This window comes from Cricetulus griseus, chromosome 8, assembly GCF_003668045.3.
Source record: "Cricetulus griseus strain 17A/GY chromosome 8, alternate assembly CriGri-PICRH-1.0, whole genome shotgun sequence".
In the NCBI taxonomy this organism is placed as follows: domain Eukaryota; kingdom Metazoa; phylum Chordata; class Mammalia; order Rodentia; family Cricetidae; genus Cricetulus; species Cricetulus griseus.
This window is the reverse complement of record NC_048601.1, coordinates 3694596-3708306: the sequence shown is the minus strand read 5'-3', so window position 1 is coordinate 3708306 and position 13711 is coordinate 3694596. Positions and strand designations below refer to the sequence as shown.

The 13711-nt window shown below is 45.1% G+C and overlaps 1 protein-coding gene across 1 annotated transcript in view; it reads left to right on the top strand.

Moving 5' to 3' along the window:
• Sspn (sarcospan) overlaps window positions 1-12308 on the top strand; it is a 33039-nt gene extending 20731 nt beyond the window's left edge. The window contains exons 2-3 of the mRNA XM_027430114.2: window positions 2495-2581; window positions 7987-12308. Of these exons, the coding sequence (XP_027285915.1) occupies window positions 2495-2581; window positions 7987-8352 (453 nt within the window). The 3' untranslated portion in view covers window positions 8353-12308. The remainder of the gene's footprint in view (window positions 1-2494; window positions 2582-7986) is intronic.
• Window positions 12309-13711: the final 1403 nt, after the last annotated feature.

Sequence of the window (13711 nt, the reverse complement as noted above, 5' to 3'; positions counted from 1 at the left end):
CCCAATGGCCATAAAGCCTTCATCTTGAAGTATTCAATAAATGTTTTTTTCCAGAACATCCTTGTACACACCACCAATAAAAAGAAAACAAACTGTTGTTAGTTCCTGCAAAGCTGTGGGTAAGGAGTCTCCACCTCAGCTGACACAGGCTAACTTATTGACATATGTTGAGCTAGCTCAAACTCCGTAACAACATGGCCCAATGTACCAAAGTTAAGGTGCTTCCTGTCCAAAGTGGGTAACTTGGACATTTTCTATTTTCACACGGCTCGCTGGTTGGGCCTGTATTTCCTGTTATTTTAACTGCTTCATATAGGTACAGGACAAACATACACTCACCCACCTCCCTCCCAGGAGCTTCTTAAGCCTGTAGCTTACATGGCGTTCACACCTCCATCACATTGCCACTTCCCTCTGTCAGGCCGGGCCAGCCTCTGAGTGAGACTGTGATTTTTGTCTCTCTGTTCCCAGAGCCATAGAACAGTGTGCAGACTGTGTGAGCCATGAAGTTTGGTGGGTGGACATGGGGTGGACTGTTGGATGTGGCTGGGCGTTGCTATGCTGTGCATTGTCTTGCTGAGGTCAGGCCTAGTGAAGGTGACACAAGCTGCTAATGAAAGGGGGCTTTTTGTTGTGGAGAGACTGTGTTTGTCTTTAAGGTGCTGGCCGGTCACTCTGTCTTGATCATTAGAATGTACGTGTCTCACGAGGACGAGGGAGAACTTGGCAATTGTGGTGTTAGCCCGGCAGCCTCCAGGGACCAAGACAATTATGTGGGAGAAATCTTGGTCCTTCTGTCAGAAGGAGAAAGCCCAGGAACGTGCTTCAGGATGTGACAGGAGTGAGTTTAGAACATTCTATCTGGCTTGCTGCTGCCGAAAACCAAAACCAAGGTCTTTTTTGTTCCTTTGCTTCAGTTCTGTAGATCCTGTGTGAGGACAGGAAGTGAACCCCTGCAGCCTTGTCAAACTGGTGCCCCATTGGAACGTTTAAAAACGTACTTAAAGACATGAAGATAGCAGTGGGGGTTGTTGGAAGGAGAAAGGGAGTCTTTGGAGGGGGAGAGGGCAGTGAGGGCAGTGGATAGGTGTGATTAAGATGTAGCGTTCGTAAGAAAATGTCATGATGACATCTGTTGTCTGTTATTAATACATGCAGATGAAATAATTTTTAAAAGTGCTTTCAGAAAGGACTTGCTCCGTGACTTAGAAACGTGAGCTGCTCCCCTGCCCACCCGGCACCTTTCGGTCCTGGGCTGCATAACCACCACCTGAATCTTGCTTTGTCTTCCATCCACATCTCTGGAGACCAGCACGCTCATGATTCCAGTGATGTGCCTCTTAGAAATGTCACCTGGAGCTTACAGTGGTCCTCCTGCTTCAGCCTCCAGGGCACTGAGGTGACAGGCATGGGGCCACCACGCTCAGTTTCCTAACGAGTGATCTTGTTCAGATTGCTGCAGTAGCATCTTAGGATCCTTACCACGTCACCAAACATCTCTGCCCATTTTCCTGAAGTGTGTCTGAAGCCGTGTCACACTCCTGCTGGAGAGCCAAGCCACCTCCTCGTCACCCCTTTGTTCTCTGTGGTCACCCAGCCTTTTCTAAGCTATGTTTTGTTACAGTTCTGCTGTGGGTCTGCCCACTCTGCTAGCCTGCATTGTCCCATTGCTGGCCTGTGGCCCCTGTATCCGCTTTCAGCCAGGCTGCCTGCTGCGTGCCCCAGGCCTGCAGGGTGGTCCCCTAGCTTCCCCTCCATCTCCCCAGCACCCACTTTATAGGGTTCTGTGATGATCACAAGAAGAAGGACATAGAAAGCCCTCAGATGAGCTCCAGATCGCTGCTAGTGGCTGTCAATATGATAAGGCCTTTCAAGCCCACATTTTAAGCAGAGCCGTCTATATTTTCCTTTTAGATTTAAGTTCCTTAACCTTTTATAATTATTCTGCCTTAGAGTAGTGTGTGAGTTTATTTTGGACTCTACTGGACATCGCTAATCAAATAGATTAAGTTTTATTTATCATTGTAGCATGCTCTGAACTGTCTATTATAGTACCCGGAACACAGAGGAACTTAGTCAATACTAGTCAATATTTACTGAATTGAAATAACGCCTTTGCTGTTTTCAAACCATGTGCCACTGGGTGGGATAGATGGTTCCATGATTAAAAGTGCAGACTGCTTATGAAGAGGACCTCCCAGTTCTCAGCACAGTGCCAGCTCCAAGAGATCCGACACCCTCCGGCCTCAGAGGACACTGCGTTCGTGTACACATACACACCCGTGGACACACAAACATACTCAATTACAAATAGTAAAAACATGTCTTTAAAATTGTGTGTCACGAGTTGAGAAAAACCTGTATCACATAAATAGAATGAACGGAAGAGCTTGGCGACGTAGATGACACCGTGGAAGGGCAGGGAGCTTCCTGTGGTGGGAATCCTGACGCGCATACCCCAGTAATGTTCCTCCTGCTGTGTTTCCTGTGGCAGGTCTGCGTGGTGGCCTACCTTGGACTGTTCATGCTTTGTGTCTCCTACCAGGTTGATGAGAGGACGTGCGTCCAGTTTTCTATGAAGGTGAGTTGTAATGCTAGTCTTTTTAGTTAATTTCCACGAGTTAGGCTGTTCCTAGAGCACATGAAGCTGGACTTTTAATGTCCCCAAAGGAGTATTGAGCAGCCACCAGTTCAAGGAAACACTTGGCCAGGGAAAGGTATCTTTCTGGGTGCCCACTTCCATATCTCGTGATCATTTGGAATATTTCAACAATAAAACAATCCGAGTGTATTTCCCCTTGTAGGTGGGAGCACCGAGACAGAAAGGGAACATTGGGTGAATCCAGTGGGCCCTGCCAATAGTCCGTGGGAAATGGCTAGGCCGTGCGGTGGCTTGGAAGTTGTATGTCTTTCTTTACCGTGAACTTTTTGTCTGTTGTGGACGGTGCATTTGGTGGCTGTCTGTCTAAGTGCACAGCACTTCACTGCACAAATATAACCTCCAGATTACACTTAACACTTAAACAGAGACAGAAACACATCCCTCAGAGGTGAGGAGGAGATAAAACAAGTGAGCAGTCTGGCTGTTGGTTTTCACTCAGTGCCATAGCCAAGGATGGAGAGTATTCTCTATGTTTCTCTTATCCATTTGTAGTTGGCTTTTCTTCCAGGCATGTTCTTTGCTACAATCAGGAAACATGAAGCCCAAGATTAAGTCAACAGCATTATTTAAAAACCACAAAGATTAAAAAAAAAAAAAAGGATGTGTTTAAAATGTGGAGAATTAGCTCAGTGGGTACAGTGTTTGCCTAGTGTGGACAAAGCCCTAGATTTCACTCCCAGCACCTAACAAATGGAGCACAGTGTTGCCTGACTGTAATCTCCCCTCTCATGGAGTAGAAACAGGGATCAGAAGTTCAAAAGTTCAAGGCCAGCCTCAGCCATATATTCAGTTGGAGACAAGCTAAGCCACATGGAATCCTGTGTCAAGAACAAGGAAAAGGAGGAGAGGAACAATGTCATATTCAAAATGGTGGTTAAGAAAACAATGTGCATACAATTTGAAGGACAGTTGGGAGCCACTATGTGGCTGCTGGGAACCGAACCTGGTCCTCTGCGAGAACAGCAAGTGTTCTTCACCCTGGGCCATCTCTCCAGCCCTGAAATTGTTTTGATATGACCGGTTTTTGTTTGTTTGTTTTTTAGAAGAAGACTAGAGAATAGACACAGTTCAGGGTGAGATTGACCCAAATAACAAGGTATGGTAGTGAGAAGAGGGAAAGAAAACAAAAGAAGAAAAGAAAAAAAACCTAGTAAGAAATCGCTTGCTAAGTTTCAGGAAATTCATCCAGCAGGTAGAAGCATTCTAACGTGGATTTTATCCAGTCAAGGAAAGCACACAACTTCCCCACTCCTTTTGGGATCCCTGAAGAAAGCAGGGGTGAAGCCTCCCTTTCAGCAAGTCCCCCCACCAGGCATCTGTACCTCAAAAAAAGGGGGAATGGGGAAAAAGAAGAAAGAAGAAAAGTGGCTGCCAGTGTCAGGTAGACTGCAGACTCCCCACTGGGAAGACCTTATTAGCTCTTTCCTTTCTTCACCATGACAGACACACAGACAGGAGGCCCTTCCTTCAGCCAGACTGCTGCCAGAAGCAGTCTGATGTAGGTGGAGGATTTTGTCCTACCTGGTCCCACAGCCGCAAATAAGCACACAAAGATTTACATTAATTTATATACTGTTTACTGACTACTTCTGTCTTAATTATTAACCCATAACTATTAATCTATGTGTTTTCACATGGTCTTGGCTTTTTGGAGAATGCCTGGACCTGTTACTCCTTTGGCGGCTACATGGCGTTTCTTCACGGCCTCTCTACCTCTCTCCCCAGCATTCTCCTTGCCTCCTAGGCCCGCCCATCTTCCTGCCTCTACTGGCCAAACAGTGTTTTATTCATCAGCCAAATAAGAGAAACATATATACAGAAGGACATCCCTTATCAATCTGAGAAGCCCTCTGTGTCATCTTCAGTCCTCAGCAGCCCCATCCAGGCCCAACAGGACACAGCTGGTGTCCCCTGTGTGTCCCAAAGCCTTTTGTGGGGAATGAACTGAACCTTTAGGAGGGGCTTGTCACTGCCCTTTAGCCCTCTAGCCCTGGACAAAGCTTTTTGGTTTATTTTCTTCTTGTACAAACACACACACACACACACACACACACACACACACACACATACACACACACAAACTCACACACACAAACATATACACTTATACTCTCACACACTCATACACACAAATACACACACACTCACACACAAAACACACTCAATAAATCTCTCTCTCTCTCTCTCTCTCTCTCTCTCTCTCTCTCTCCCCTCTCGATTCCCCCCTCTCTCTCCCTCTTAGACCTGGAAGCCACCAGCACTTCCCTGCTTTTCCCCAGGCCTCTGCCTCTGAACCTGGCAGGTCACCAAGTGTGGACCCTCCTACCCGCCCTCTGGGTGCCCCTTTTCCTCAGTGCTCTCCTGCATTTGCCCAACTGGAAGGTCATGTACCTGCAGACAGTTGTGGTTCCTTGGGCTGCTTGGTGGCAGACCTGCCCCAGCGGCGGAGAAGCCTTACCATTCTGGCCAAGGGAGATCATTAAATCTAAACAGACACCTAGTCTCCTCAGAGCCACCAGCTGGGAAAACCTCAGCGGGCTCCAATTACAGCAGGGCAGGAGCAAGCCTGGGGATTACATAAGCACAGAGCCGGCCTCCAGGGATGTTCTGCAGGGACACCCACAATGGCTGCTGTCACATCCCAAGGTCAGGCCACACACACCTGCCTTCATTGATAGTTTATTCCTACCATGTGGGCAAAAACAGGTGCCTGGTTTTAAATTGTGGTTTTTAAGGAAGTGCATTGCAGGTGTCACCAGCAGGCCCGAGTGTGACCTAAGAGACCAGAAGCTTTCCTGACTCTGATGTGTGCCCGTGGCACTTTGCTTCTCTTCCCCTGTCCTTGAGCGTCTGGACTCTGCATATTTAAGAAGTTAGATGACAATGAAGCAACCTCTGCATTTGTGTCAGTGTTTACAACCTTCTACCAGCCAAGTCCGCATTGTCCCTCCCACACCACGCAACAGAAAACAGGACGGATAGCAGGGCTGGTCCTGGGAGATTCCAGGAAATGATAGCATCCCTTCTCTGCTGCTTTAGCTCTGGTGCCCTGCAGAGATGTCAGCTCTTGAGCCTCGTAGTGATGATATGAACTCAGGTTAGATAGATCATTCCAAACTTGCAGGTCAAGTGATACCAGTTAATAGGTCCAACAGATGAGCCCCAGGTAGCATTGGGAGTGAAGCCTTAATTAGGTGGCCTGGCCTGCTGGTTCACGTCCTTTGATGTTGTGTCCATGTTAAAAGGTCTTTGGCAAGTAAATATTTGAGATAAAACGTATCCTTTAAAATTTTTTAAAATTATATTTTATTTATTCTCTCTCTCTCTCGCTCGCTCGCTCGCTCTCTCTCTCTCTCGCACTCTCTCTCTCTCTCTCTCTCTCTCTCTCTCTCTCTGTGTGTGTGTGTGTGTGTGTAGGTCAGGGTGCATCTTGCAGGACTTTGGCTCTCCCCTCCCACCATGTGGGTTCCAGGTATTGAACTCAGGTCATCAGACTTGGTGGTAAGGGCCTTTACCCACTAAGCCATCTTGCCAGTCCTGTTTTCTTTAAAACAGACAAACTTCTCATTGTCAACAGATGGACTTTCCCCATAGTGATGCAAATAGCTAATGTTTAAGGACATGCGTAAGCATCTGAGAGAGATTGTGAACGTGTGCACACCGGGGTGTGTGGTAGATAGAAAAGCAACCACAGGATCTATCTGCTGGTGGCCCAAAACAAAAATGGTGTGGCATAAATTCAATTTGGGGATGTTCTACTAAGTGGATAGCTACCCAGAGGGAAAAGACCATTTTAACTCTCGTTCCTCCTCCTAGCACTCACACATGGCCAGCATAAACTGGTTCTCATGCCAAGAATTTAAATTCAATCACCAAGTCCAAAGACTTCAGAATAATCCACAATATTTTCAATATTCTATGCCATTAGCCATACACAATAAATCCATATTTTAAAGTCTAAGCACTCCAAGTCTACGTAAAAAATTACACTGAATGTTCTGGGGATGGGACCAAAGCCCTCTTTTTAATATCACAGATTAAATAAATCCTTTCTAAATTTTATAATGATGCCACTTTGCATTTATCTGATCCTTTCCCTCCAAGGAACACTAAACATGTCAAATACAAATTATTTCTGTTATGTTTCCAAGAGACAAGATGTTTCAGCCAGGCATGGTGATACCTGCCTCATATCCCAGCACTTAAGAGGAGGAGGCAGGAGGATGAGGAGTCACAGACCAGAACTGTTCCCAGTAAGGGGTAGCTGTGTGGCAGCATACAACTGTTCCCAGTAAGGGGTAGCTTTTGTCTGTGTGGCAGTATAAATCCTGCCCTATAAACTCTAGACACCAGTCCCAAAGTCTGGTCTTTATCTGGGCCCCGCCCAGGTGGACCACTAAGAGAGTTGGGTCCAGTGTGTGAAACCAGTCACAAGAGCATCTCTTGTACTGTGCAGTGAATTTTACTGTGGCCGTGTGGGTGAGAACCCACGACTTTTGGTCACAGTGTTCCAGGATGTAAACAAACTAAATCAGAGATCTTTTGGAGAGTCCACAGTTCCTTCCCAGCAGTCAGAACTTAACCAGCACTCCCAATCCCAGAGCCAACAGTAGGCCAAGTCACCTGCCTTCTGTAGCCATCATCCACTTTTCCACCCAGAGGTCCCCTCCTGCAAAGGGGTCTTGACCATCATGGCTGTCCTGTGATAGCTCCCACATCAAGTGCAGTCTGTTTTCCATGAACTTTTATTGATAGTTAATCAGTTTGTAATAATTTTGACCAACTCTGTGTTCATGTTCATAGAAGCCTGTCTGTCCTTTCCTTTCAAATCTCGTTTCTATCCCATGACCATGGCATTTCTCAATTTAAAAAATAAATGCTGTGTATCATCTGGGAGAGAGGGCTTGTTTGGGATTCATTTACATTACCTGCTAAATCTAGACATAAACATTCCAGTCAGGCTAACAACAGGTCATTGCAGGTCATGGGAAGAGCCAACGGCTGCATGGCAAATGGCTTAAGGGTGGTTTCCCAGTAAATAACTCTAGAGCTGGCGCTCGGGCACTCACACTTGAGCACTGGAGGCAGGAGGGTTGGGAAAGCAAGGCCGTCTTCAGCAGCTATGGAGCAAGTTCGGGGTCAGCCTGGAGCAGGTGAGACCCTGTTGCAAAAATCAGCCAGTCATCTAACTAATGAACATGTATATACCCATGTCTTGGCATTGTGTTTTGAGAAGAGAGTGGCCCTTGCCTCAGAGAGCCAGTGAAGCAGTGTTGGAGAGTCTGCTGCTCTCTCTAACAGAAAGCTTTTCTTCTCTCTTGCAGGTGCTCTACTTCCTCCTGAGTGCCCTGGGCCTGACGGTCTGCATGCTGGCGGTGGCATTTGCTGCACACCACTATTCCCTGCTCGAGCAGTTTACCTGTGAGACCTCCCTGGATGCTTGCCTGTGCAAACTGCCCTCCTCAGAGCCCCTCAGCAGGACCTTTGTCTACAGGGATGTGGCCGACTGTACCAGCGTCACCGACACTTTCAAATTGTTCCTAATCGTGCAGATGGTTCTGAACCCGGTCTGTGGTCTTGTGTGCTTGCTGGCTTGCTTTGTGATGTGGAAACACAGGTACCAGGTCTTTTATGTGGGTGTCGGGCTACGCTCCCTGATGGCTTCTGATGCCCAACAACAAAAGGCCTAACAGCTTGGCTTGGGGGTAGAGGCAGAAACAGAACCCCCAGGAGCCAAGGTGGAAACCACAATTTTTTAAAGGCAAACTTTTGATAACAAATGCTTATTCATTCTCTGAGTATTTTTAGATTTTTTTCAGAAAACAAAATAACTTTTTTTTAGATCTCTTATTGTACATTAAAAAAAAAAAATTCTTGTGAGGATGGGGTGGAGAGATGGCACACAAGTTCTCTTGCAGAGGAACCTCGTTCAAGTTATTTCAGAACCCAAGTTGGGTACATCATAGCTACCTGTATTTCCAGTTCCAGGGGCATTGGGTGTCCCACACATACACACACATACATAATTTTTTTAAAAAATTAAGACTTATTTTTTAAGTTTTTTTTTAAATGAGAAACAAGATTCAAATTGGTTTGATAAACACTAAAAGGAAAAGGAATAACGAACAAGGAATGAATGACCTCAGTCTCTTGCTACATGCCGGTGCTTCCTGCTAACACCCTTTTATCCATGACTTACCTCCTTTCCTGTCGCTCCAGTGTGATGGTGTGGACTGGTATCTAAGGCTGCGTCCTAGACGCTAGACCCTTCTAGTTCCTTCTACCAACTGTCATTATCTACGTGATGTCTCAAAGAAGGGTGGAGGTCTGGGGAAAGATGAATCTCTGTACTGAATGCTTTTATTTTTCACAGTAGAGATGTCTTTAAGGAATGAAATAGCTTTTTTTCCTTTTTTCTGTTTTTTTAAAAACGCCTAGTAGAACAGGAAGGCTGAGAAATTAATTATAAACACCTGGGCTGGGGTGCAGCCTTCTAGCTGCCTTAACTCTGCTCCTGAGTGGGCTGCAACCTCCCTCCGTGACTGTCCACTTCCCATAATTGAAAGGTGGTGCCATTGCATTCTTAGCGATGTAGAAAGCTTGAAAATAATTATATTATGCTTCTAGTCCAGCATCTAAAACAAATCATTAAGACTAATTTCCAGCTAATTGTTCATTACAATTATGCTCAGAAGTCTGTTTAATGAGCTCTGGCTGTACTTAGGCAGCACTGTTGGTGTTAAGAAAAATTATAGCCACCAGGGAAGATGTCTGAAGATCCACTTTCCTGGAAGCCAACCACTGCAAAAAAGAACTTGTAGAACACTAATACTCAGGTTTAAAACTCTCTTGGAGGAAAAAACAAACAAACAAACACAAGAAACAAGAGCTTCCATCAGAGGAACACCTGCACTATGAACACACTAGTGTGATATGTTGAAAAGCATCTCCCTTGACAACCAAGAACCTTTGGTGGTGACTTGGTACCCTGGTGAGTTCTGTCATGAACTTGGACTTTCTATAAATCCCATTAATGATGACTTTTATGGCCTACCTAGAGACAAATATCTCAATGTCATTATTTGGGGGATATGTCTACGGTTAGAGGGCTGATTTAGTTTTGTTATTGGTTTAGACTTAAGACAGGTACCTCTTTAGGATGGCCTCTGCTGTGTTACTGTTATTAGCGAACTCAGAAGAACATTTGGGCATCAAACAAAGTGTTCACCTGAGAAATCCACACCATGAAAACACTACTACAAATGTCTCTCTTAATTTGTGTTTTTAAAAGCAGAAGTTCCAGGTCACAGTTGAGCCAAGTTTGCTCTCCACCCTGCCTGTCCAGTTACTCTCCTGGTCACAACATTTGCCTTAAGGGGACATGTATTCTCCTTTGCCTTTGAGAGTCAGTGGAGAGTTCCATGATGGGGACAATGGAGTCAGTTCTGTGTGACACACACATCCCAATTGCAGGAATGTGTTAGGCTAGCCACCTGGAAGACTGCCATTGTGGTTTCCTCCAGGCAAAACTCCTTATGTTCTGACTTTAAGCCTGCCTCTCTTGCCTGCTATCTCAGGTCAGGAATGCTCCTCAGAGAGAATAGTGGGTAAAATTCCACCAGAGGTCTGATCTCAACTTTTCGTGAGCACAGCAATAGGCCTCTAGATACTGACCTGAAAAACCTTCCATACTTGTTAAGAATAATCACCTCTAGGCTGGGGAGATAGCTCAGTGAGCAAAGTGAGCCCCAGTAAGAACTTGATTCTTAGAACCCAGAAAAAAAGGCAAGGCATGGTGACATGTGCTTACAATCCTGGCACTAAGGAAGCAGAGACAGGCAGGTGCCTGGGACTCCTGGATCAGACAGCTTTAATTTAATGATCAAATTCTGGGTCCCTGGTAAGAGAGTTTGTCTCAAGAAATGGAAACAAAATATAAACCAAAGTGGGCAGCTGACCTCTGGCCTACACACACACACACACACACACACACAGTTGCACCTGCACACATATAAAGAATAACCAAATTCACATCGACTTGTGGTAGTTTTCTATAGAAATAGTAAAATGGTTGGGAATCTGTGATGTAACAAGCTGTCCTTTCAAAGTGAGGCTGCTTTCATGCCTGTTGCTGTGCATTGCGTACCGTTAGAGACACACAGAACACTTTCGCAGCTTTGACCAGCAAAGTCAACAGGTTTTTTTTTTTTCCTTTTTATGAGAAAATTAATATCCCTACACATTTAGGTTGCTCTATGCTTTACAAACGACTCACAGAGTATTTTAAAGGGTAAAATAATTTTAGCCTGCAGGTTTCTTGTTTTCTAACACAATCAAGAGTAGGTACTGTTTAAGCTTATAATATTTTGTCTGCATAGAATGGGAATTTTACTATTATATGATCGAATTCTTCTTAACTCCCCAAAAGAAGGGGGAAGGTTGTAAGTTCATAGAAGGAGCAAAGCCAAATGTAAGGATCCCTTTGCTAAAACTCTCTGTATAGTGGCGTGTGTAAGAATTGTATTGCATGAATAACAAATGGCTTTGGGTTGGATTTGAAGTATTTTGACATTATGTTTTGCAAATATTGAAGCTGCAGTAAGGCAACAGAGAAGGAGCCGGCACACAGCTTCTCACTTAGCAAAATGTTACACTTCCAATCTGTCGAGGAGCCAGGGTGGTGACTGTGCCTTCCAAACCCTAAAACAGCAAGGTTTGCACAGCTCCCCTCCCCAAAGCCTACTTCAGGAGAATTAAATGAATCAAGATTTTGCAAAGATGAGAAATGGCCAGGACTTGGCAGTACTTGGAATAGGAATACAACAGCCCGAATGTACAGACTGTAACTGAGCCCACTCAACGGGTCTGTGCCTTCGCGTGATCATCATCTGTGGCTCCCAAGCTCTGTCCAAAGTGGTGTAGGCAGCACCTTGGAGCCATGCCTAAACCATAGCTACTCCCAAGCCCTAGAAACTGTAGTCAAGTAGCAGGCCTCGTGTGTCTCCTTCCTTAGATTGAGGGCTTAAATGTTCCCTTCTGAGCGCCTTGCAGTGTGTTCCCACAGTGAAGGTCCAGCCCGTGTGTGCTTTCTCTCCACGTTCAACACGATCTCCTGATGCTCTTTTGCTTACTTCTATGTGCAGTATGTGATACGCTTGTGAGACTCTAGTAGAGACTGGATAAAATCTGTCTGGGGTGTTAGGGGGCAACTGTGAAACAGTTACTAAACGGCCATCAGAAATGAACGTGAAAGCTGTCTGTCACTTACAAACATGAACTGTGTCCTATTTCCTGGCGACCATCTCTGAATTCTTGCTGCCTGGTCACATTTGTATAAATATGCCACTAGATTTTTCTCTAGTTTAAAAGCCCACAATGTGCTTTAGCAGAGCAGTGTAAGTTCTGTCTGTCTGGTGGCCAAATCCTTAGTGGTCAAACCACTGAAATGAGTTCACGTCTTTTATTTTCTTATCTTGAAGGAGCACTGTCCCTTCAGAGCTGCGGGTCTGGGTCTTGGTGCTGCCGGTTTCCTTGCCTGGCCTTGATCAAATCAAAAGATGAAGCGTTTCTATACATTTGAGGTGGTTGTTTTTAAAGGGGGGGGTTCGTGTGTTTCCTTTATTAATAAACTTTGCATAATCCACAAGGCATGGTGTTGAGTATGTTTTAAAGTGACCGTGCGGTTTGTGTGAATTGGTATATGTAAAACTGCAGAGCATTGTGTTAGGTGAAATGAGCCAGGTTCAGAAAGACTAGTACTGCCTGTTTGCTCGTGTGTGTGTGTGTGTGTGTGTGTGTGTGTGTGTGTGTGTGTGTGTGTGTGTGTGATTAAACTTCAAAGGATACCATAATGGAGAAAGAAGAGATCTTAATGCTGTGGGGGAAGGGAGGGCGTTGGCATGCAGTGACTTGAAAGGGAAGAGAGGCTATGGGTAAGGACAGAGGACCAGGAAATTGAAGGCAGGGACAGGGGAGTGACAGTGGTGGGATTGGTATGAATAAGAACAAAATGAGTATTTTTAAAAGGTCATAATGAAACATAATACTTTCTATGCTACCTTTAAAAACATAATTTAGAAAAGAATTAAAAGAATAAAACAAAACAAAACAAAAACCCTGTGTTGGGAATAGACAAGAACCAGCTTGACAGGGATGCTGGTTTAGTCCCAGGCAATCTGCATTTTACACTTTGCATGAGGCTAGAGGTCAAGGCTGTAATTGGTCCCCAGGGAGAATACAGGCTGGAGGGAATCTTTCCAGAGGTGCCTGGAATGCAGATTCCTAAGGTCTGTCAATCAATGTCAAATAAAGCTGACTGGGCCTAAAAACAGGATACTTGCTCCTCATATTCCAGTTATAAATATGTGCACATATGGTGGCCTTCTCCACTCAGATCTGGATCAAGGACATCCTCTTACCAACTCTGAGGCAGTGGACATACTGTGTCTGTCATTCTGTGAGTGCTGTCTCTTTCTGTTTACTGAGGGAAGCTTCTACAATGCGAAGAGCAAGAGTGGTCAGTACCTGTGCACCCCTTGAGCCAAATTTCATTCCTCAGTGTCAAGGCCCCAGGGTCAGAAGTCTGACCCCCTAGACAGGCCATTTGGTTTTAGTTTCTGCATATGTAATACAGAAAAATGGAACTGCCTCCCTCACAGCCTCCTGGGGGAAGCAAAATGAAGCCGCACTTACCCAGGAAAACTTCAGAACATGTGAGTATTTTCATGGACGCAGGCCTGTTTCCCACATCTAGCTAAAGGAGTAACTTGGATGTAAGCCAGTCATTGTGAAATATAACATATATTACCCTGCATTTTTAAAAATTCAAAGTGTAAGCGAAAGTCAGACTGTTCTGAGACAACAAAATGCTCATTCTGTCTTTGCAGCAAATATTTATACTTGTGTAGTGGTCCCCTGAGAAGCCTGGGAATTTAAAGGCAGTTGTTTCTGTTGGGGTGGAGCAGTAGAATAATTCTTAGCCCAAGGGACTGTGACATACAATCACAGAACTGTTGGGGAAAGCAGAGGTTTTTATCAGCATTCCTAATG